The 24,651-nt window shown below is 53.8% G+C and overlaps 2 protein-coding genes across 4 annotated transcripts in view; one reads left to right on the forward strand and one right to left on the reverse strand.

Moving 5' to 3' along the window:
* ACBD6 (acyl-CoA binding domain containing 6) overlaps positions 1-6,796 on the forward strand; it is a 91,400-nt gene extending 84,604 nt beyond the window's left edge. For both annotated transcript variants that reach the window (XM_062602382.1, XM_062602381.1), the window contains 2 exons: positions 1,974-2,004; positions 6,170-6,796. In XM_062602382.1, the coding sequence (XP_062458366.1) occupies positions 1,974-2,004; positions 6,170-6,324 (186 nt within the window). In that variant the 3' untranslated portion in view covers positions 6,325-6,796. The remainder of the gene's footprint in view (positions 1-1,973; positions 2,005-6,169) is intronic.
* Positions 6,797-10,240: 3,444 nt separating this feature from the next.
* LHX4 (LIM homeobox 4) lies at positions 10,241-22,997 on the reverse strand. Of its 2 annotated transcripts, XM_062602271.1 has the most exons (6): positions 22,789-22,964; positions 16,056-16,227; positions 12,662-12,864; positions 12,317-12,471; positions 11,647-11,818; positions 10,241-11,556 (listed from the first exon to the last, which is right to left on the reverse strand). In XM_062602271.1, exons 1-6 carry the CDS (start codon positions 22,862-22,864, stop codon positions 11,159-11,161), a joined length of 1,176 nt encoding a protein of 391 aa, XP_062458255.1. In that variant the 5' UTR covers positions 22,865-22,964; the 3' UTR covers positions 10,241-11,158. The 2 variants fall into 2 exon arrangements, with proteins under 2 accessions (XP_062458255.1, XP_062458256.1); XM_062602272.1 differs by having other exon boundaries at positions 10,241-11,818; positions 22,789-22,997.
* Positions 22,998-24,651: the final 1,654 nt, after the last annotated feature.

A 24,651-nucleotide genomic window follows, 5' to 3' on the forward strand; every position in this document is an offset into this window, starting at 1 on the left:
GTGCTGGGACTTGCACTCCCTTCTTAGCCCAATAAATGCCAGAAAGTACATGTAAGAGAAATAAAAGGTCTCGTTAGCCCCCAGCCTCCTGCTGAAGCAGCAGTGCTTTACACAGGCCTTTGGAAGAGGAACAAAATGGCTGTACTATTCCTGGAGCAGTCCTATGTGTTTTATACAGAGTTTTGCAGCAAGGGAAGAGGTATTTCTGCTGCATGTCTCCAATCCCATTCTTGTCAGCTACAATTTTGAAGGCAGTGATGCAGAGGGGAGCTGGCTTCCCATCCCCCATCCCACACACAACCCGCATATTTGAAAGCCTGCCTTTCCAATAACTCATTCATAGCACTCACGCCTATTCTTCCCCAGCCCTGCTCCATGTTTTGCTGAAGTCAGTGCCGGCCCTGTCACTTCTGTGAGCAGGCATGTGCTTAAGGACTGCTCAGTGCCTCTGGCTCAGGTCTGTTACCTTATTAATGTGGAATAATCAATGAATGCTGTCCCTGATTCCTTCAGTTCATAGAGTCCTAAAAATGAGGCACCTCCAAACACTGGTGTGAGTTCCACGAATGGGGCATAGCAGCGTATGGAAGGAAAAATCCAACCCCTCATCTTTTGCTCAGAAAAGATGTGAAATGGATGTTTAGGTGGCAAATGCCTCCTTTATCTGGCTTTTGTCTTTTGTCCCTGTTGCTCCTGTGATTGTCCTGTTAGTGTGATGTCCCAGAGCAAAGCGTGGGATCTCCCACTCTGAAACACAGGTCATTCCTAGTTCCTCAACTGAACAGGGTTGGTATCAAACAGAATAACAGGCTGGGAAACCTTCAAAGGTGCAAAATAAGTCTTCAAACAGCTATGGGGTTTCTACCTGCTTTGCTTTTCTTTTCCCTTCTGCCTGCTCCAGAATCCACAGCAGCCTGTCTACAGCACCTTAATCCTAAAGATGATGGTAATTAAAAACCTAAGTCTCCATAAACAGATGCAAATAAATTAAGGAGGCAAAGAACTGAATTAGAGGCTAATCCTGGGGGGGTAGTGAAAGCAAAGGGGCCAGTAATTCTTCCCTTCTGTTATTTCACCTGTTCTTGTGGCAGGACAAGGCTGCAGCATAGTGAGGTGCCTGGATGTGTCTTGTGGATGGATGAGCATCAACTGCTCACCAGCAAAGCCGTGGCCATGCTTGCAGAGTCTGGGAAGAGGACATGCTTCCCAAACCATTGCAGCTAGTGCAGTGGCGTATGTGTTAGCTTGAAGAGGGAGCTGTGTGCCAACATCTTCGAATCATGTGGCTTGCTTTGCATTTGCCTTGCTGCAGGTGTTTCACAAGCATGAGTTTGGCAACTGGCTCTCACTCCCAAGCACTGCACATAGCCCTTTCCTCACTCTCATCCTGCAGGGATGCCAGCAGCCCAACAGAACTTACTCAGGCTTTGGGTCCACCTTCGTCATACCTCAGTACTGAAGAGCAGGGACCAAAGATTTATTCAGGTGGAAGAAAAGTGCTGTTTTTTTTTCCCCTATGTGCTCCCTTGTGCTGAAGAGTGCAGCAAACTCAGCTGTACCAACATCCCTGTGCTTTTCCCTTGTCTTTAGTGAAGCATGGGGGCCAAGGATGGGCTTGCATAGAAGTATCTTGCACTAAAGCTTCAGGATTAGTGAAGGTCCCAAAGTAAGGCCATAGGATTGGAAATTCTTCATTTTTATGGCCTGGAAGTGATAACGCTATGAACTGAATTATACTCATGTCATTATGTGATCCACGCACTCTTATGGGTGGATGGATATTGATTATTAATCAATACTGATTGATGGTGGATGATGATTCAAAGCCTAATTGCCAGGCACCTGCATGTCCTGGGCTGTTTATCTAGTCAATTAAAATATTGCTGTGATTCAGCTTACTCATTTTAAACTGGGATTTACTTGCATCCCCATGATGTTTCCTATGCCTCTAAAATAGTCTATTTCTTTTTCAGGATGGGGAAGGCCAGACTGCACTCCATTACGGTAAGCTGCCTTTCAGCTTGGTTATTCCCTTTTAACAGAATGGATTTGCAGCTGGAGTAAATGGTCGGTGTACAGAAAGCAAATTTCAGCAGAAATATGAGTAGGGAAACTGGATTTGATTAAGCAGCGGCTACCTCCACTAGCAAATCCCAGCACAGTATGAATAGGAGCCCTGGGAGAAGCAGTGAAGAAGGCTGCTGTTCTCCCTTCATTCTCCTCTGTGAATATCACCTTAAAGCCTTCCTTTTCCACCAATTATGTTGCACTTTCTGCAGAGTTTTTCCTCTGCACCTAGGTGTCTTTGGGACACAACTGTACTATCTCCAGACCCAGGAATGGCTCTGGTTAGGGGATGTCCCTTAGACATCAGGGGTTTTAGAGGAGCATCTGTACCAGCTTCAACTGGTTATGCAGGTGAAGGGAAGGGGACAAGGCCTTCACCTCCATATGTCCTGGAGACAAACCTGTTTGATCACAGCTAGGAGAGCAGCAGCTTCTCTACTACCAAAGTCAGCAGAGCAAAGTAACAGTTTGTGTCCCTCCTACAATTACATGCTAATTAGGTATGTGATTTTGTAGCAACCTTTAATAGAAAAGTTGTTCTATGTCCACATGAGAAAAGTAGAGACTAAAGTGACACATGTGGTGCTGATATGTGGGGAATAGGAAAAGAAGTATTGATTAACACTGTATCATAATTCTTCCAAAATTAAGACATACCCAGTTATTGTTTTATACTCTTTCTCAATGCTTGTCACTGTGTAATTAAGAGCACACTTGCCATTCTGAAGTGTTTGTGTCTTTCTCTCTTTCTGATCTCTCCACGAGGACTTTAGCAGGATGGCAAAATTGCTTTGCAGAACATCAGTCCAAGCCACAGACAGCATTTGGATCTGGATCTAAACTGCCAGATTCCAGAGGCCCTGAACCAGGATTGTAATTACAATAATGTATTATTTCTCCCCATACGATCTTTCCTGTGGGATACTCTGTTTTTCAAAATCTTACCATTCTGCCTGGAGTAGCAGATCTGCTGCTTAGTGCAGCAGTGTCCACAGAATGACAGCACTTAGTGCCATATTGCCGCTTTCTCTGCCCAGATCATTCCACATTTTGACCTCTTCTCTCCTGGGAAGGCACAGTCCCCAGCTCCGGCACTGGCATCTGCCTATTGAGGGTAGGATTATCATTGATTGTACAAAACCACAGCATATATGTAAGTTATCCAAGAATGCCATTTCAGGCAAGTCCACTATCCAAAAGTGAAGGGTGGATGCATCACCTCAGTGTAAGCTATGTGCAGGTGGATCCCTCTGGCTGGTGACTGAAGCGAGTTGTTTAACACAAGCAAACAGACATAACTAATTCAATTAACGTTAAATCATAAATGGTTTCTGTGATCCGCCCTGCCAGCTCAGATGTTTCAATAATGACAGCTTACCAGGGCTTTTTGCTGGAATGTTTTAAGTTTAAATTTTTTTCCCCTTGAGCATTACCCTACATCCCCTCCCTCTCCATCATCTTTGGATAAGCCTATCTGGGATGCTGGCACACAGGTCTGATGTGCCCACAGGTGCCCTGCTGTCCATGGCTGACCATCATTGCAACCTGGCTCTCCTCATTTCCTTACTTAGCTGATCTGGTCATAAATCACTCTGATCTTGAACACAGCTTGTTAAATGAGTGACTGGTTTTGATACAAGTAGCTATTGGCCTGGAACTGGAACTCACTGAAAATCTCCTGATACCGTCTCGGTTATCACTTCGTAACCAAACCATTAATTGCAGTGGAGAGGCGTGAGAGCTTATATGGAAACTGTCTCTGGTGGTGCTGAGGCAAGCTGCGTCTTTACAAGGCCTTCCCTTTTGTAACAAGCTGTTCAGGGAAGGGTTAAATCCCATGAGCATGGCAGCCACTGCTTTTAGGGTTTCTCCATCCCTTTTTATGAGCTGGCATGGCCAGACAGCTGTCCTTGTGGTGACAGCTCTCCTGATTACAGCTGGTGTCAAACTGCATCCTGCTGCGGGTTATAAATCCTGCCTCTTTCCGATCGGCGCCAACCCGGGTTTAATTGGAGGTTAAGTGGAGGCCAGCCGGCAGCGTGGTCCAAAGGCACTGGTTCACCAGTGGTAGCTGCCATCGGAACCCTCTTTTCTGGACTGAAGGCAGCAGTCAGTGCCATGTACGATCAGTATGAACACGGTCTCCCCACTAAATGGCCTGTTAGTCTTCAGCTCCTCTCCATCCATCCATCCACCCACTCACCCGCGGGGAATACTAAAATCATTGCCACTGCCTCTCCCAGAGGAAATCAAGGCTTCTCTGAGCACTGGTGGCCACGTGGCCACAGAGTGGGCAGGCTCTGTATCCTCATGGGTGCCCCAACTCCCCTGCAAAGCACCATCTGTTCGTCTCTGTCTGTGCTGTGGCAGGGCAGTGGGAGGGGATGCTGGAGGGAAAATAAATAATAAAAAAAAGAAAGAAAAGAAATTTATCATCTGAACCCTGAGGATTAATGGAGTCAGAAGGCAAACTGCGCTGAATGGAAATTCATCTTCACCCGTGCCAATGTCAGGGCTGCCGCTCCGGCCCTTGACAAATCGAGGGTCCCAGGGTGCGATAAATCCAGCAGCTGTGCTCATCCCTGGGGACATCCCCGGCCCGCTGAAGGTCATGGGCTGTGCCCACCAGCAGCACCAGACCACGAAGCCACCTTTCTCCATGTGGGCACCACCTCCCCATCCCCAGGAGTTGCCAGCACAGCTTCCATGACACCCCTGGATGTCTGCTCTCTGCCAGGGTGCTGTGCCATCCCCAGGACGGGCCCTCCCAGCCCTTCAGCTCAGCCTCACCCACACCCCCACCTGCTTCCTTACCAATCCCTTCCTCCTTTTTTCACCTTTTTTTATCTCTTTCTGTATAAGCTCCAATCACACATCAAATTTATTTTAACTAAACTGCTGGTGTCCCTTTGGGTCAGTAGAAAACTGCAGAGTAATGCAGAAGACACTAATTACGACATTTAACAGCAAAAAAGAGTTAGTTATTTTGTAAAAGCGCCTGAAATATAAACCCAATCGCTACCAATGTGAGAAGAAGCTGATGACTTCATGGTCTCAAGGCAGATAGGGGCTGAGGCAGTTTTTTGGCTTCACTAGGGTTTGTGTTGCATGGGCTTAAGGAAACATCCAGGGTCTTCTACTCATGTCAGCTAAGCCCTGCCCTTCAGTGTTAAGAGTTTTTCTGGTTTTCCTGGTTCTCTTTTGTTTGGTTTTTTTAATATCCTTAGGCAGGATTGGAGGGAAAGCTGAAAGCTGTCAGGCTGTTACATCCTCAGGACAGAGAAGAGCTCAGGTCAAACTTGGTTCTATCTTGGCAGAGTAAATTGGGGTTTAAATAATAGTTGCTAGAGGTGTGAGTTAGGAATAACGTAGAAGTGTGCTGTAACCGGCTGTCCGTGGGCACAGGCACGTTGCCCTGGAGCTGCTGCTCAGGGAAGGGCCAGCTGGCAGATAAAAAGCCCCAAATATTCTGCAAGGAGAAATGATAGATGAAAGCCAGGAGCAAGGTAGAACTGGTGATGTCCTGCCTGGGACATGCTGCCTGGGAACAGCGTGGAGCCCTGGGAGGTTCAGGAGGCAGGTGAGGGGCTTATAAATATGTTATAAATGATAAATGCATTGTAAATTCTGAGTACAAAAGCAGGCAGGGAATGCTTTCCCAGGTGGCACTTTGGGGCTTTCTGTGGTGCTGCATTAGTGCTCTGGAGCCCTTTCTGGGTCTGTTTGCAGTCTTGGACGTGAAGAAACATGAACCAAACTGCTCTTAGGTACCATGTGCATCATCCTGGGTGATGCCCCACAAACCACCAGTGGCTCCATGGCTGGGCTGCAGGCTCTGGACTCCCACAGGATTTGTGGCTTTTCGTCTCTCTGTCTTTTCTCTTTCCTTTGCACTATTAAATCCAAAGACAAATAATACATTGAGTACAGAACACTGCCCCGAAAAATTATCTGCTCTGCCTGGCCAGGTGCTGAGACAGCATTTCCTGCTCTGGTACATGCATGGGAAATTGCCAACTACAGCACTGCTCCAGAGATGCCCGTCACCACAGCCTCAGGTCAGGATCTCCAGACTAACTAACCCTTTGCTTTCTCCCTCCAGCTGCTGCCTGCGAATTTCTGGACATCGTGGAGCTGTTGCTGAAGTCGGGTGCTAACCCCACGCTGCGGGACCAGGAGGGCTGCCTGCCAGAGGAAGTAACAGACTGTAAAGCCATCACTTCAGCTCTGCAGCAGCACACCGCTGGCAAGACCTAACCCCGCAGCCACGCGTGGCAGGGAGGACAGAGACACTCTGCAATAATGCCCCTTCTCTTCCCCTGGTGCCTGCCAAAAGGCCTTGGGGGCTTGAAGGGGAGCTTTTAGAGCACAGGGTCTGGGTGGGCTCTCCAGCACCAGGGCTGGCTGGCCGAGAGTGTATCCTGGGCAGGATGGGATCAGGGTTTTGCATGCTCTGACGTTTATCAGTACTGGGGGGGAGGGAGGGGAAAGAGAGTCTGGAGAAGGCCTGAAGTATTGTTTTAATGTATTAAATACAATTACTGCATTGGATGTCTCACCAGAGCAGCCTGTGCTGACTGGTCAGCTCCTCCGTGGGGAGGGGATGGCTGCTGGGCCAGGTGAGATGTTCATCTCTGCCCTTTGGGTTGAGTTTTGGGTGTTTGTTTTCAGTTGTTCGGGTTTTCTTTAATGGGTCCAAGCAAAATGTTATAAATAAAAGAAAAGCACAGTGTGGGGACAGAGTGTCGTGGGGTGTGGTTTTTTTTTCAATGGGAGTCACTTAGTTCCTTGGAAGCAATAAGGATGGGAGGAAGAGCAGCACTGTCATAGCCATTGGAAAGCTCTATTCAAGCCCACATCTTGGGGAGAAGGCTACAGACAACAGTGGGGTTGTACAGCTGTTTGTGCATCCCTCTAGTTCTTACCTAACGTATATAAGACAAGTAAGTGTTTTACGGCTAACCAACCTTTCCAAGCCAACAGGACTCTTACCACTTCACAGAACTGCTTTGCTGAATTAAATGGTGTTAAAACCATACTTCCATCAGCTGCTCCAGGTCCTCCTGTTGCATTCTGATCCCTGGAATGGCTCAGCTGGCTAAATGCTAAGAAGTGAGAAAGATGTGCCTTGCGGGGATGACTCAGGTGCTGAAATGAGGTGGGATTGTGATAGGGCTTACTGCTTGCTTACCGGGATCCCCATCGTGCAGGGAAGCTACCAGGGATGGGTTTGTGCTTTGGGCTAAAACTACTGTCTGGGAGGGCGACTGCTGCACTGGGTGGGTGTACACAGCAGGAGGAGACTGTGGCTTCCCTGCAGGGTGTTGCCATGCTGCTTGCTTTTCCTTGGAGAAGGAGATCTGCAGCTTGGGGGAAAGCATAGGAAACCTCCTTGTTGTGACGGACTACTTGCCATCAAGTCCTTCCAGCCTCAGGAAAATAAATGGGAATGTTCCCGCCACTAATAACTGGCTGGACAGAAGGCATTTGTGTGTTTCAGCCCCTCATGGGAGCTGACTCCTGCCAGCATTTGCTAATACTGTCTTGAGTTTGCTGCACTGGCTTGAATGCCACCAGCAGCCACAGCACCGCTACGGCATAGCTCACACGCCAAGCTCAGTGGTAGGCAAGTTAATGGACTGTATGGGCATTTAGATTGACCGTGTCAAATTATTTCCCATTACCTTCATACTGGAGGGGTCTGATGAGCTGGAGAGCTGTGGTGGTGGTCTCTGTGCTTTTGGGTAAAAAATAAAAATAGCCCTTCAGGGCTTTTTGTGAAGTGGGTAGGAAACGAGCTCTAAGCCTGCTTCTTCTGACTATCCCAGAGAAACTGCCTTCCCAGCCGGACACTGGATGGCGAAACTAAAATACACCTTGTGCATCCGTTTGCAGCCACCACACATGCACCAGCACTTTTGCTGCCCAGTTGTGACAAGGGGCTGGTAAAACGAGCTGACAGCGGCCAGACAGGGAGCTGCATACAGGGGATATAGAGATGTGTCTCCTTAGTGGCGTGAAGCAAGCTGCTGCTGATAAACATCCATATTCTATACAAAATGTTAGGTTTCAACATTTAGGGTGCCTGTGGGACAGTGCTTATTTGATGGAAGGTGATGCAGCAGCCCCCTGACCCCTGAGCAAGGGCCCACAATGGCTTCTGCTGACCTTCACCCTCCCAAGGGCACCTGCAGGCTGACAGTACTTCGTCTCACCACAAACATGGCTTATGCAGTCAAAATGTGATGGGTGCTGACAGCAGTGATGGTCACTTTTGCACCCAAATGTGAATGAAGCAAAGATGCCAACCCCAGTGCTGAGGTGCTCTGCATGGAGCCACTCCACTAGTTTTGGGATGGAGACATGGTGGCATCAAGGTTAGGGACAAGCGAGGCCACCCTTGTGCAGTGCTATAATGCACAGCTTGATGGACATGTTGGGTAATAAAAGATCTCTCTTAAAGCAGGGATGAAAAGCAGTAGCTGTGATCCCTGTGCTTTCAGGGAGCACATTTGGGGGCTGAGTGCTCAGCCCTGGAGATGTTTATAGCACTTTAGGTCTGTTTGTGAGGCTGGAGCCTTTCCAAAAAAACTTAAAAAAAAAAAAAAAGAGGGTGGGGGTGAGAGAGAAAGACATATATTATTGTTTATAATCTGCTTTATTCAGCCAAACCTTTCCCCAGCAGCCCTGCAGATTGCTGTTTAAATCCCTTGGTGCCTTTAACTACTGATAGAGAAAGTGGTTAATGTGCATTTGCTCTAAGCTTGGCATCTACTCCAGGAAATCACTTTAATTGAGAAGCATTAAATGTTAAAATGATTAAAATATAGAAAGCCAACGCACAGGTGCCCATGATGGAGCTTGGGCCCCCTGGCATGGCACTTCCACCTCACCTGTGCCCACCAAGTGCTGTGGTGGTACAGCTAGGCAATGGCAGTGGCACCAACATCACTGCATGGTGTCAGGAAAGCTGCTGGCATTTTTGGGTGCCATGTGGCAGGGATGAAGATACCCACCCCAAACCCACCCCCCACACCTGTGCCTGCAAAAGGCCAGTGCATAATGATCCTGCCCCATCCCATGGGGATGCTGGCTCCTTCATCCATCCAACACCCAGGGGATGCCGATCCCAAACAGTTGATGGTGCTGGAGCAGGCGATGCTGATGGTGGCTGCTGCCCTCCCTCCCTAAGGAAGAAGATCCCAAAGACAGCAGTGGCTAAACAGCATCCCGAGTTTATTTGACATCACTTTCCCTCAAGGCGGAGGGGGTGACTGTACATATCTCATGCCAATGCACTGGAGGCAGGATACAAAAGCAATGCCCTGGGCCCAAATTCAGGGGAGAGGAGAGATCCTTTCTCCCCAAAGACATGGCAATAAATAAGGTTTGATTCTTTGATTATTTTTTTTTTAATTACTATTTTTGTTGGGTTTTGTTTTTTTCATTTTTCCCCCAGGAAACAAGACTCTCACCTTCTGGAACTGTACAAAATTTACACAGTGAGGGGAGGGGGTATTTGGCCTTGTCAAATGGGGATGGAGAGCAGCAGGCATAGCTTCCCCCTGCTCACCTCCCCACCAGCTGCCTGCGGTACCCGGCGAGGCCGGGAGCTTGGCACAAAGCAGCACCTAAGCCTGGGAGGGGAGGCACATGGGTGCAGCTCCTGCAGCACCAACACACCCAGCTGGGGGGCACGGAGGGACAGGGACATACCAGTGATGTGCTTTCTTGTGTGGCTTTTTTTTTCTTTTTTTCCCATTTTTATTCTTTTTTTTTCTCCTTTCCTTCTGGAGCTCTTCCTCCCCCACCCCCTTCCCTCCAGCCTCTGGCAGCAGACACTCAACTGGATCCACTACCAACCCTCCTGGAAGGGCAGCCTGGGATCATCAGCATCACCCCGGAGCGGTAGGGAGCCCGCAGCCAGGGCACCGCCGTGGGCCGGGGCAGAGACAGGCACCCCGGCCAATGAGTGTGGAGCTGGATTTTGTCACCGGGTTGAATGCCTTCAGCCTGGCCAGGATGGGTGAGGGAGATGGGCAGTGGCCATTGCACGCCCGGGGGGTGGGTTTTGAGAAAGGGGGTGGTGCTGGGTGGACCTGACCTCATGGGGCCCGTGGTGTCCCAGTTGCCTGCACCCACCCTCGGTCCTGTCAGCACCGCTGTGCAGCCCCACAGCACCAGAGGAGGTGGTTGGCCTATGCCAGGGGGGGTGTCACAGTATAATCCCCTCCATTCCCCACCACGGGGGTGCTTCTGCAGCTGATGAAATGCTCTTTTTCCCTTCTTTTGCGGGGGGGAATTGCAATACCCTGAGAGCAAACATTCCCCACCTCTCCCTGCCACCCTTCTCCAGCACCTGCGGCAGCTGCTCTCCATGTGCCAGCCCCGAGCACCCCGGCCGGCCCCAGCACAGCACTGCTTGGCCATGGGCATCTCCAGTGAGAGGCTTTTTCTGTTTTAATTCCTCCCTGCCACATGACCGAGGTAAACCCCGCAGGGATGCGCTGTAAGTGCTCCTGCGTGCCAGGGATAAATCACAGCCGTGCACGGCAGCATCACCCCCGGGCAGCAGGGCAATGGCCCTGCCTGGACAGGTCCCCTGCCTCGCTAAAATAAACCCTTCTACAATATAGACTTTTCTTCCCGCTGAGGTTCCGGGCAGCGCCAAGCCGCTTTTCAACTCCGTATCGAAAAATAACTCTTGAAAATAGCAGCGGTGCTCAAAAGAAGGGGTGCGGGGCTGGCGCGGGCCCCGGGACGGACTCTGCCATCCGTGATTGTCCTTCCCTCCCGCCGGCCCGCACCATCACCAGCACCCTCTGTGCCCAGCCCTGCGCAGGGTCCTCGCCATGCATCCCGTGCGCCGACACCTCTCTTGTGCTTACACCCAAAGGCATCTGTGTCCCACGCACACACCCCAAGCACAGCCACCCAGGGCCATCGCGGATGCTGATCCCTCTCCTTCCAGCCCTCCGGGGCAGATTCCCATGGGAAATCCTGGAAAGGTCAACTGCCGGCAGGCGCCCTCAGTGCTATGCTTGCGGGCTGGGGGGAAGCGAGGGGGGCCGGAGCAGGGGACGAGCGGCGCTTAGAAAGGGGGGTGATCCATGTCGTCCAGCCAGGAGGCCGGGCTGGTGGGAAAGTCTGGGTACCCGACGCTGCTCCCCGTGGAGATGTCGGAGGTGGGCCCCCCCCCGGCCATGGCCCGCAGCGTCTGACTCACCCCCTGCGCCCCGTGGGCCACCAGCCCCAGGCTGCCGTCCATGGCGTAGTCCAGCCCGTTGAGCAAGGGCGGGTGGGACGGCAGGGAGGAGATGGAGGACGGCGACTGGGGGAGGCCGTAGGGACTGCCGTCCCGCAAGTCCTGGTACGACTGTCCTGTTCCCTCCATGGGGAAGCTGCCGTTCAGCAACTGTCCTCCTGCCACGTCCCCCACGGTGCCATAAACCCGGTTGGTGTGGCCGAGCTCGGAGAGGATCTGATCTTCTGCTGGGGAGAGGAGGGACAGCAGAGGGGAAACGTCAGCGCAGGGGGGACCCCCGCGACCCCCCTGCCCTGTGCCGGATCCCCGCTCACCACGGAAGCTGAGCTCGCTGTCGCTGACGCCGCAGTCCTCGGCTGAGCTCTCCTTCTCCAGCTTGCCACCGGCACGGCTCCGCTTGACGCTCTTGTAGAACTGCCCCCAGCGATGCCGCCCTGCGTCCTTCTTCAGCCGCTTCTCCTTGGCCCGGCGGTTCTGGAACCACACCTGGGGCAGGAAGTGGGGACATTGATGGCAGCACGGCACCCTGCCCCCCCTGCATGCCAGCAGCCCTGCAACCCAGCACACCAGCACCCATACAATGCAGTCGGCCAGCACGCCAGCAGCCTGGTACCCTACGTCCAAGCATGCCAGCACTGCTCTACTTCTGCACCCCCAGCACCCCTGCAACTCCACATGCCAGCACACATGCAACTCAGTCCCCCCGTAACCTATCATGCTAACACATATGCAACCCAGCTCCCACACACCCATGGAAACCAGCACCCTGTAACCCAGCATCCAGGAACCCCTGCAAACCAGCGCCGCAAAACCCTGCATGCCAGCACCCCTGCAAGCCAGCTCCCAAGCACTCATGCCACCCAATACCTCTGCCACCCCTGCATCCCCTGAAGCCTGGTACTCCTGCAACCTAGCACCCCAGTGGGACTCCTGCATCCACCTTCACTAGGGGCAGGGTGAAGAGGAACTTCCCTGTGGCCTCACCTGCACCACCCTCATGTCAAGCCCCGTCTCAGATGAAAGCTGCTCCCGCACATGCCGGGCGGGCTTGGGGGAATTTTTGTAGGCGTTCTTCAGTGTCTCCAGCTGCTTGGCCGTGATGGTGGTCCGGGGCCGCTTAGCACCCGCCTCAGAGTCATCTGCAAGTGAAGGAGACGGTACCAGCCCCAACTGCAGCAGCATGAGCAGCCCTGAACGGCCAGCACACACCACTGGGGAAAAGCTCCCCAAAAGCATCTGCCTAGAGCCCAGAGGTACAACGCCAGCGACACGAGCCATGGCCACCCCTCAGTGCGATGTTCCACTTCTTAACGCCGTCAGGGTGCCTACCGTTCTGCTTGGCAGTCTCATAGTCCTCCTTGCAGACCAGCCGCCCGTCCTCCATCAGGTAGAACTCATCGCCGGTGGCCAGCTGCCGGCTGCAGATGATGCAGGCAAAGCAGTGGAGGTGGTAGACGAAGTCCTGGGCTTTGCGGACCACCTGGGTGGGGGGGATGCCCTGCTGGCAGGCCGTGCATTTGGTCCCGAAACGCCTGCGAGGAGAACCAGAGACCCCCTGAGCCCCTCGGCCAGGTGGGCTTTGCTGGAGATGGGGTGGGGAACAGGAGACAGGGCAGAGTTTAAACCAGCAAACAACCTTATTATGCATGACACTTCACACGGCAGGGGTTTATCTTCTTCAGCGTGAAAGAGCGGCCTAATGGAGCTGAGGAAGGTTTGATTTTAATGGTTCTTTTAACTAATGCTTATAGGCTGCCTGATTTTTCCCTGCAAGGACAGTACATATTTCATCCACATTAATACCAAATAAATTAATTACACCTCCTCACTATCATGGTGAATCCCAGATTAATGAAGAATGATGGGGCTCTTATACCATAATGATAGCCCGATGGGTGCAGTGGGTGTGCTGGGTTGGGGCAGGTATGGGGCCAAGCAAGCCCGCCAGCACAGCTGCAGGGAGTGTGTAGGAAGCGTGCAAAGACCAAATGGGTGATCAGGTATTGGAACAGGCTGCCCAGGGAAGTGATGGAATCACCATCCCTGGAAGTGTTCAGAAACTGTGTAGATGAGGCCCTTAGTGACATGGTTTAGTGATGGTCTTGGTAGCGCTGGGGTAAAGGTTGGACTTGGTGATCAGAAAGGTCTTCACCAACCTAGCTGATTCTGTGATGAGCATGCGACAAGTGTGAAAACAGCACGCAAGGAGCATGCAGGAATGGGACAAGAAGCATGGAAAGGAGCATGTAAGAATGGTGCAAGTAGAATGGAAGAAGCATAAAAGGAGCACGCAAGGAGTGTGTGTACCACCCAGGAGTCCCATGGATCACAGGCACTCTGCTGCAGAGCTTCTGGGGTGCCCTTCACTTGGAGTGCACCCACAAACTGTGGTGGGGTGCAGTTGCCATGTGCAGACATGAAGGCTAACACTCAGATAACACCCGGTATAACCTGAATTAATGGAGGAAGGGCAACACGTTGCAGGAGGTGGTGGCAGCACAGGAAGAAGTAAAAAGCAAGTGGATGTTCCACGGGTGTTTTCAGCAACAGATACTGTGGGCTTCAGGATTGACATGGGGCAGATGCTCACCTCCCATCAGCACCATAAGGTCTGGGTCTCCCCTGCTCCCCCCCAGCACCCCATAACACCCCATCAGTAGGGTGCTGGGACTCCACAGAGCTAGCCTAGCATTGCAGCAGCAGCCCAGACAGCAAAGCTACCAGAATAATCTGTCCCTTACACCTTAAACAGAGCCATCTGCCTTGAAGGAGGCAGTTCAGCAAAACCCAAGCACCTTGGCCCCCACCCCCAAGGCTTGCAGGGACAGGTAGTGGCACTGGGGGTGCATAGGGTGTACAGCCACCCCAAACACCTCCCATTGATCCCCAAGGGCTGAACATCCTCCGATCACACAAGCCTGTGGCTGCCCCTGACCTCACACCATCCAGAGGGTGAGGGCATGACCACCAAACCTGGGTCCCCTAGTCACAAAGGGGTCACCAGCGGTGGGTGACAGGTACTGGGCATGAGTGGTGCTGGTGCAATTTGAGCAGCTGCCCAAAGAGGTGCTGGATCAGAAAGCAAGGAGGAAAACATGTTTTGTTTCATTTTCTGGGCTGGTATCCTAAAGGGAGAGTCCTTGGACGTCTGCTGAGGAAATCTCAGCCTTCCATGAATCAGCCTGGGGAGAGGTATGGAAGGAGAAAGGGAGGAAATGGAGGATGTAGGGATAGACAGAGAGAGGGACAGGACAGGCAAACAACACTTTTCTGTGCCCAAGGCTGAGCCAGTGCAGGCTCTACAGCCCCTATCTTCCCTTCACCCATTCACCACCCTCCAGAACACTATTAAAGCAATTTTACCCCACCCCCCCCGCCCCCCAAAGCATCCTGGGGTGTTTCTGCACCACCTGGGGACAGCCAGACCCAGGACAGAGCAGCCCACAGCTGAGGAGCAAGGGCCGCAATTAGGGAGAAGAAGAACAAGATAAAAATCAAAGAATCTGGTCTTTTGAGGAGCGCTCCTGTATGCAAACCTGCCCGTGAAGCTGGCCTTAGATCCTCCCGTCCTCTGCAGGTTTCCTACCCTGAAATCAATGAGCGGTTGAAAGAAAGGTGAGGTGAGCGCTTCAGCGAGCGCCGAGATGCTATTGATTGGCACCAAATAATCCAGGCAGGACCTCATCTAAGAAAGTCGCTGATCTTTCAACTCTAATTAACATTGATTACCCGCACCTTTTGGGCGACTATTTAAATGACTTGGAGATTAATAGGCTGGAAAATATCAGAAGTGAAGTGTTATTACTCAGGCGGTAGCGGCCGCTTTGACTGTTGCATACTCCGCAGCTGGGAAGGAGAAACTCAAGCAGCATCTTTGGCCCTGAAGCCTGACAGGGGGGGCCCAGGAGGACTGAGAGCCTGGGGATGGGCATGCAGGGAGAGTCCAGGCCAGGCGTGTGCTGGCCAGGGTCTGGCCCTCCTCTCTGCAGGAAGGATGAAGCAGCACCCCTGCAGCACCCCTCTGCTTCACAGCCGTGCACCGCCGGCAAAGCTGTGCCCAGCCCCAGTGCAACGCTCCCGCCATCCCTTGGGAAAACTCCCCCATTTCGCCAGCAGCCTGCGGCTAAATCATCCCCTCTGAAAAGTCCATTTTTGACGGGAAACAGGTTGTCCTATCCTGCTGGAGCAGGGAAACGTTGAGGCTGGGGCATAGCTCAGCTCAGAGGCAGCTGACAACAAAATCAAATGAGGTTTTCACACCACTGGGAGGAAAAAAAAAAAAAAAAAGAAAAAAATTAAAAAAATGTAAAAAGCTGAAGGAAGCGAACCGGCATCAGCAAACCCGGGCGGCGAGCGGAGCTCGGGCAGGAGCAGGCGGAGCTCCCGCTGCCTTGCACGGGTTTCTCCTGCCCTCTAGCTCTGAGCAGAGCCAGGGCCACTGCCAAACCACCGCAGCTTGCCATCCCATGCTGAAACCAGCACAGGGAGGGACAGGAGCATCGCGGAGATTTGGAGCTCTCAGAAGGTTAATCCCACGAGCAGCATCCAGCCTGCGGCAGCATTTCCCTTATTTCCACACCAAACAAGAGTTAGATAAAGATTTTGGAGAAATTACGCTTAAAAATAGGTTGCTCGCTTGTCTCTTCGCGGGCGAAGGGGGAGGGTGCAGGGTGGGAGGGGGAGACGCCGCTTTTGAGGGGCCGTACCCTCGAGTGGTACTCACTTGAAGAAGTCTTCCTTGCAATAGACGCTGCCGGCCCGGGAGAAGCAGCGGTCGGCCAGCTGCATCTGGCAGTCGGCACACTTGAGGCAGGAGCTGTGCCAGTGCCGGTCCAGGACCTTGAGGATGAACTTGTCCAGGATGTGCTGGTTGCAGCCGGCGCACTGGGGGATCTCTGGGCCGGGAGGAGAGAAGCACAGAAGAGCAGTGTGAAACACGGCAGCCGCCTCATCCCGGCGGTGCTCCCACCCGGCTGATAAGACCGGCAAAGCTCCGTGCTGGCACTTCGCGGGTGATTAGCTGCCACCCCTGGCCTTGCCACTCTCTCGGCACATCTTCCTTCCCTAACCTTCACCAAAACCCTCCAGGATAGCTAAGTCCACAGCCCTACCGGCTCTTCCAGGCACAGTACACACTGATGATTTCCCCTGCTGAATCAGGCCATGTCATGCTCTGTGCCACCCATTTCCCTGCCTGCCTCTCTCTCCCCCTGGGATGGTATCCTGCAACCCCCAACCAGGGGCATGGCTTGCTGTTCCCTGCAGCCTCCATCCGCAAAGGGCCAGGCTGCTGGGAAGACCCAGGGGGTCACCCACAGCATCCAGGCTGTAACCCGGGGTAAAGGACACCAACTGCCTCTACCCCACCCACAGAGGCATTTTCAACATGGGCAAATGTCTTTTCTCATCTGCTCCCACTGCATCCCAAGCACCATGAGCCCATGTGGCCCACCAGCAGCTGCCAAGGACCCTTCCTGCTGCAGTGCCAGGGCACCTGGTGACTTTGTGTTGCCCACGGCCCACCGCCCCTTTGGACAGACGGGAGCAGCAGGTCTCTGCCCACTTCCTCCAATCTCACTGGGGTGTTACAGACCCCTGTCACTGGAAATGGCTGGGAAAGATGGGCTGAAGCAAAGCCACTCTGGAGCACAGCAGTAGTAACAAGGGGTAGTGTGTCCCGCCCCATCATGCCCTCCCCCCTCCACTCCCAACAGCCCCCATACTGTGAGGGGATGCTTTTGGGGCTTTTCCTAAGGGAATATGTACCCCTGGCCATTCTTTACAATATCTGTCTTATAGATGGACAGCTTCTGTACATCCGGAGAGCTAGATATTTATGTCTCTGTCTGCCCACACTTCGAATGAACGGGAGATGCTGTAGAAGCCTGCAGGAGAGTGCCTGGTAAAATCCAGACACACAATGAGGACACACAAGCATGAAAGCAGATTGAATGGGGAGGGCGAGAGGGGAGGCCGAAGAAAGCACTGCCATGCCTGTAGCTGGAGCATACGAGTAGGAGAGATACTTATGCACAAGGATTGCTGCCTCCTTCTCCTGCCAGAGAGGGATGACAGTAAATACGAGGGTGTATGTGTGTGCGCTCTTGTGTGTGTGTGTGTGTGTGTGTGTGTGTTTCTCTAAGCTGCTCCCAGTGCGGGGCTCAGCGGAGGCTCTGCTGTCCGCAGCCGAAGTGGCCGAGCCGCGCAGCGAATCCTTCACTGACCCGCGGTAAAACTCTCCCCGCGCCCAGCGGCGCCGCACAGCCGGGCTGCCCCGGATCAGGAACCAAAGGACCGGGGCTGCTGGAAACCTGCTCCCACCACCCGCTCCGGGAGCAGCCCTGCCCTGGAAGGGGGCCTGCCGGGGCTCGGCTACTGAGGGATAGGGGACCCCTGTACCTGGGCTGGGTGCTACCAGGAGGGGGGAAAGGAAAAACTAACACGGAAAGGAAAAGAGGGGAGAGAAGGAAGGAAAAAGGGAAGGAGGGTGTGTAGGAAAAAAATGGAGAAACGAAGGAAAAAAGGGAAAATGAAGGAAAAAGGGGCAAATGAAGGAAAAAGGGGAAATGAAGGAAAAGGGGGAAATGAAGGAAAAGGGGGAAATGAAGGAAAAGGGGGAAATGAAGGAAAAGGGGGAAATGAAGGAAAAGGGGGAAATGAAGGAAAAAAGGAAGAAAAGAAGGAAAAAGAGGGAAAGAAAATGACGGGGAAAAGAAAAGGAAAGGAAGGGAAAAGGAAAAAGAAGGGAAAAGGAAAAAGAAGGGAAAAGGAAAAAGAAAATGAAGGGAAAAGGGAGAAAAGAAGGGGGGAAAAAAGGAAAGAAAGGGGGGAAAGGAGAAAAAGGGGTAAAAGGGGAAAAAGGGAGGAAAAAGGGAGGGAAAGGATGAAAAAAGGGGGGGAAGAAGAAACGAAAGAAAGAGAGGGGAAAAAAGAGCAAAAAAAAAGCTCGAGGAAAAGAGGAAAGAAGGGGGGGAGAAGGAAAGGAAGGAGGGGAAAGAGGAAAAGAGCATGGGAGAGGATCGCATTGTTACAGCCTTAAACATTATTTAAATATTCTTCGGGGTACTGACACGTATCTCAGGTGAACGTAGCTTATTTTATCATTCTGCAGGTTAGGCAGTTACCATCCGAGTGCCCTTCAGACCATATTTATTGCTGACATTTAAGCATTAACAAGAGTAGAATAAATCAAGCAACAACAACAAAATACCCAACCAACCAACAACAACAACAAAAAATCTACAGTTTCCATAGATCCCCTTCTTCTCCTTGCTCTGAAAACACCTGGATGCTTTGCTCCCCTCTCCCAGCAGCACTACGGTTGCAGGTCGGTACTGGCCACGTTTTCCACATTTCATTCGTTAAACCTATTTTAGAACAACGTGAAAGCCGCTGGCACAGACGGTGGCACCAGCAGAGCATTGCCCCGAGCGGAGGTACCTTCGGTGTCATTGCAAAATAAATCCTTGTCATTTTTTTCACAAACATGTATGAACGTTTGTGAAACCTGTTTTATATAAAAAAGTTATTTATATAAACACGTGTATGCATATACATATATATACACGTACGCATATATAAGTATATAGACATACTAACAAGCTAACCAATACAGCTTTCTCCTTCTTAAAGACAGCAACACAGCTTCATTCCAGCAAGCAAACAACCGCAACAGATAATAAAATATCTTCCTCCAAATCTCCAGAGAAGAAAAGATTCAGGTGTTTTTGTTTTTTTTCAACGAGACCTCCTTTCTTACTTCTGATCTGCCTGTAGATGTACGGCACCGACCAAACACACACAGGTTTGTGTGTGCACGCTCAAATACGCAGGACTCGCACCCACTTGTCTGCTTTCCCCCGTGTATAATAATAATAATAAAAATAATAACAACAACACTGAGCTGCCGGGGTACCAGGAGATGTCTCGGTCAACCTGCCGGTTTGTCCGATTCATGCACAGAGAAAACATCCCAAGCATAATCTCTGCCCTCTGCTTTGTGCTTTGCAGCTGCGACGACTGCGCCGGGCCCCCCTCTGCATTGCCTCCCTGCCTGCAGAAAGCCTCGCATTTATTTCACTTGTTTCAACTAAATTATTGGCTAGAACAGAGCTGATGTTAACGGTGTCGCTGTCTCTGCCCGCCAGCAGCGCGGGGTTGGCTCTGTGTGCAGGGGAGTTTGGTAGGGGCTCCTGGGGGCCCAGCCCCACGGTCCCCTCTTCTCCCCTCAACAGGGATCTCCCCCACGGGCGCAGCAGCCTCAATGCAAGCCGCTCCCCGGGTGGGGGGTGTTAGGCTGAGGTCCCCCCTCCCGTGGTGATGTGCCCGAGAGGAGACCTCACAGCTGAGCGAATCCCTGCCTCCCGCCAGCGGCAGCCCGGACAGGATTTGGCTGTATCCCATTAAAACCCGCAGCCAAATCTGCAGTGCCGTCGTGCATCACCCCCTTTTCCTTCTCCGCCCCCACCCACCCCCACATGCCGAGGAACCGAGGTGCGGCCCGGCAAGCCGCGCTGAGCTCCGGCCCCCGCCTGCCGCTGTTACCGTGATTTATTGGCACCGGGTCCATCCGTCCATCCCAATCTCTCCCCGACGGATAAATAAAGAAATAACGATGGAAACGAAAGAAACTGGCGGGTGGCCTCAGGAATCCCTCAGACAGCAGAAACCCCCAAACCCGAGAGCGGGGACAGCAGTCGGGAGGACGCGCTCCCACAGCCCGGCCCCGGGCAACCCCTGGCAAACAGCCTTTATCCGGGGTCTGGGGTTTGTTTGGTTTTAAGAGTTCGTCAACCACGAAGACGAAGGTACTGCAGAATCAGTGTCTCAGCAATGCGGGTGGGAAGCCGGAACACAAAGGCAGTCCAATCCCCCCAGTACTGGAGCCGGCACCAAACACCCGCCCCGAGGGAAGCACCAAGTCGGGAACTCCTTAAAAATACCCATTTCTGCAGGGAGGAAACCCCATTCCTTCACATGCAAAAACCTCTTCTATTCATTTATCTGCAGCGTGCAAACGACTTTCCCAGCGGCGATTAATCACCCCCATTAAAGACCCTTGGCCAGAGGCTGACGGCGCCCGGCACCATTCCCACAGGCTTTGGCAGAAGTTTTTCCTTCAGTGAGATTTGCAAAACAATATTCATAAATAATACTCGGGATTATATTTTTTAACAAACCCGTCTGCAAAGCTGAGCTGTAGCTAGGTTTGTCGGGGGAAGGCTCGGCCCCCCAAAATCTCGCTGAAGGGGATGCTGCAGGGCACAGTCCCTACTAAAACAAGGAGGTTGTGCAGTGCTTAATCAGAAGGAAAGCTGCCACTGAACAGTCATTAGAAATGAAAATGTCAAGAATCTTCATCGCACACACGATGAAATATCGAGGTGCTGTTGGGAGGGTGACCCCGGCGCAGGCAGCGGGCAGAATTCCCCTCTAGAAGGCATTCCCTGCCCAGGGGCAATTCCCCTTCGCCCTGGGGAGCGGGCAGATGTGTGACCGCCGCAGGATCAGGCCCCACGGCAGGGCCCGGCCGCGGCCGCCGGGGGACTGCGGGGCGGTGGGAACTTTGACAGCAGCCACCTTCATATATTCTGTTCCTGCCACTAATGTTTGCGCGTCAATAAATATTCATCGTATCTCGTTAGATTATTTCCTAATAATTCGCGATACGCGTCAATTGGTACCGAAATGGCAAAGTCAGGGGCGGCAAAGAGCTTGGCGGCGCCCAGAAAGGCCAAACCACGGAGCTTTGCTACTGCAATAGCAGCTCTGGGGTGCTTGAGGCACATCATTTCTCCTTAAATCCTCGGGATTCGGGGCCATCGAAGTGGCCCCACGGCTGAGAACCAGGGGCGACATTCGTGCTATTCAGTCGCAGGGAACGGTCAGGATCCGGCCGTGGGACAGCCCCCACCTGTCTCCTCACCGGCTCTGCCTCTGCGCTCCCGACGGGGACTTTTCTTCCCCTTTCCTTCGGAGAAACACTGTTAAACGTGCCCTCCTGCACCAATAGCAAACGGACAGAAAAGGGGGATAACGGGGACAACCCCGCAAGCAGGATGGAGACTGTCCGCGGCTCGCCAAACTGGGCAGCAGCGGGCAGGCACCAGCCTCAAACCCCGCAAAAACACATGAGGAAAACGAATTACAGGCGCCCGGGGGGGGCGGATGCTGGTGCGGGGCGGGGAACGGCAGGGGATGACCGGGGGGCAGCGGCGAGTGGTGGGGGGAGGGGGCAAAGCCTAGCCTGGAGCGGGTAGGCTCCGGGGTGCTCACCCCTACTCTGGAGTGCCCCCCAAAATGCTACCAACCCCCAGGCACTGCTGCCCGCCTGGCAGATTTCTCCCGGGACTTGGGCCCATCTCACCCCTCCGCCGGAGCTCCCTTCCCTCAACTTTCCGGGAAGAGTGGAGGGGTGCAGAGCATTGCCCGGCTGCCCCCGGCGGGCTCCTCCCCTCTCCGGGTCAGCAGGGCCGCCCCGGTTCTTGGGAACCGTTTGTAAAAGAAGAGACAATAATAATAATAATAATAATACAACCTGCTCTGCTGGCAGTCTGGCCGCGCAGCGCTGGGGCTGGGCCCCTGCCCACAGGGGCACAGCCGCCCCGCACCGGAACCAGAATCTATAGAGGTGTGCGAGCACAGGAGCTCACCCCGTGTGGGGCTCGGCCCTAGAAATGCGAGGAGGCTGCCGGCCCCCACCGGCTGCCGGCAGGTGCGTGCCCTCGAGACCCGCTGGGATCCGTGCACCCGCGTACGGGACTGCGCACACCCCCAGCACTCGCGAGCGTGTGCTTTCACAGGAACATGCTACCTGTAGCTGCAGAGCATGTATGTGCACGTACAGATCTATAGGTGATTTGGGGGACAGGCGCAGAGACAGCGGCATCTCCCCACTGGCCGCGCAAAGCCGAGCCGGCCTCGCCATTCCGGTAACATGCCCGCACGCCCGTGGGACCCTTCCCACAGCTGCCCGTAGCCCGTGAGGCGCTGCCTGTCGCGATAAACGATATAAGGGGGGAGTTGTGCGCTGTGGGCCGGGAGTGAGGGGGGATCGGGGTACCACACGCGCACACACACACACACACACACACACACACACACACACGCATTTGCAGGCGCACAGCCGGAGCCGCGGCAGCGCCGACTTCCCCGTCGGGGCCAGAACCCCACCGCTCCGCAAGGCTGCCGCCGCTGCCGCCGCTGCCCGCCCGCCCCGGGGCACCGCTGTCCCTTCCGTACGCTCCTAATTTTCACGTCCATTAACGCCGCTACACACGGGAAAAAAAATAAAAGGAAGAACAAAAAACACGCCCGGGCGGGAGCGGGAGGCACCTGCCCAGCCCTCAGGGCGCTGCCACCACAGCCCCTGCCCGCCCTGGCCCGCCCTGCCCCGCCGGCCCGGGGCCGCCTTTGCGGCAGGGTGCGAAGGAGGGAGAAGAGAAAAGCGTCCTTACGTTGCACCGGCACACCGAGGATCTCGGGAAGCCCCTTGACAGCCCCTTCGGCAGCGAGAGCGGAGCTTTGCATCATTTTATTGGCCCGGGGGCGGTGGAGGGGAAAGAAGAGGGGAGGGAGAGATGCGGCCCGGGCCGGCGGAGCCCCGCGGAGGGAGGCAGCGCCGTGTCCCGCGGGCGGTACCGGTACCGGTGCCGGCCCGGGCGCGGTGCCGCAGCTGTGCCCACCAGCGCCGCCCGCCTTCCATTCATTCACCCTGCGGGGAGAGAGCCTGACGTCACTGCCCGCAGGGGGGCGGGGGCGGGGCGGACCGCCCGGGGCCAATCGACGCCCGCCTGGAGAAGGAGGGGGCGTGTCTTGTGTGCGGAATGGGCGGGGCTTGCTGGACGGGGGCGGGGTCTGCGGGGAAGGGGCGGGGCCTAGGGACGTCCTGCGGCCCCGCAGCGCGCATAGCTGTCCCGACATGGTGCTGTCGAGACCCGGGGTGCTGTCCGGGACCAGGGAGTGCTGTCCGACCCTGCCACTGCGGGGAGAGAGTGAATACTCAAAGGCCCCAGTCTCCGCTGCTGGAGCTCTGGGACCTTCTTCCACTCCATGTGATCGAGTAGTGAGTCCTCCTGTCCCTCCTGCCACTGAGAATAGGGGCTCAGCCAGGCGGCTTCCTTCCCTGGCTCTGGCAGAAACCAGCGCGTCCCCATACCCTTGCTGCCACACCGACGCGAGTTATTTCCCAGTGGCTGTTAATCCCCATGGGCAGCCCCAGTACCAGGAACAACTGCAGAAAGCTCTGTTCCAACAGGGTGCTGTAGCACACCCATGCCACAAGGCCCATTCCAACAGCAGCTTCATCAGGGACGCATCTGGGCATGGAAAGAACCAACCCAACTCTGCAGTGCTGCAGCACACCTGGCCCAGCAGTCCACCGGCTGCTGTGGCACAAGGGTGGTGATGCCAAAGTCAAAGAGCTTGGTGTGACTACACCTTCCAGAAGGATCCCCATGGGCTTTGCCAAGGGAAAACACTGGGGCAACCCGGCCTGTGACACCAGAGTGAAGCCAGTGTGTTGAGAGACAGCAGTACCTGGCAGTACCCAGAGGCTAAGGTCCGAGTGAAGAAGCACACCAAAATGCAGCTGAAGTTAGCCAGGGTGCCTGGAGCATCACCCTTCCTGGTAGTCACATCATCCAGCTTGGGGACAACAGTGCCAAATGGCCCTGATGTGCTGTGACATCTACGCTGCCTGGGTAAGGAGCACTTAGAGCACTGAGCCTGCCCAAGCAGGGTGACACCTCTGAGGCAGCACTGGGTGGGAATGGCAGGATGCTCGCTCAGACACCCTCAGCTCACATATGCCCTTTCTGTTTCTTCATACCCACACTGAAATGCAAACCAGGAAGATGCTTTTCCCACCTGAAAAAAACTGAACTGTCCCCTCAGGAAATGTGCAGGTGGGATACACCAGCAATTGGGAAAAAAAAAAAAAATTGATTAAAAATAAAAGTGATAAAACCTAAGAAATGTATTAAGCCCGATGGCTGCTCAGGAAAAAAAATATAATTGTAAATAAGCTTCTGGGTTTTAACCCCAAAGGTTTAGTTTACCAGCAAAACCCCAGCCCGTCTCTGGGCAGAGATCGATGCACATTCACTTCAGGAATGAGCCCCCTTCAGTCCACCAAGCGCTAGAACTGGCTTCCCACCACGGGGGGAGATGAATCCCATCCCTTCCTCTCTCTTTCTCCCCTAAATCAAGCACCAGCTTTTAAGTGCATTAAGCACAACCCGGCCCCCACTGCCGCGGCCACCTGCGCTCCACAGCCCCCTGGGGCAGGGGCCACTGTCCCGTCCCCCCGCTCGGTCCCC

The sequence above is a fragment of the Pezoporus occidentalis genome, unplaced genomic scaffold (assembly GCF_034315485.1).
Source record: "Pezoporus occidentalis ecotype Australia unplaced genomic scaffold, CSIRO_AGI_Poc_V1 ctg76, whole genome shotgun sequence".
Classification (NCBI taxonomy): Eukaryota; Metazoa; Chordata; class Aves; order Psittaciformes; family Psittacidae; genus Pezoporus; species Pezoporus occidentalis.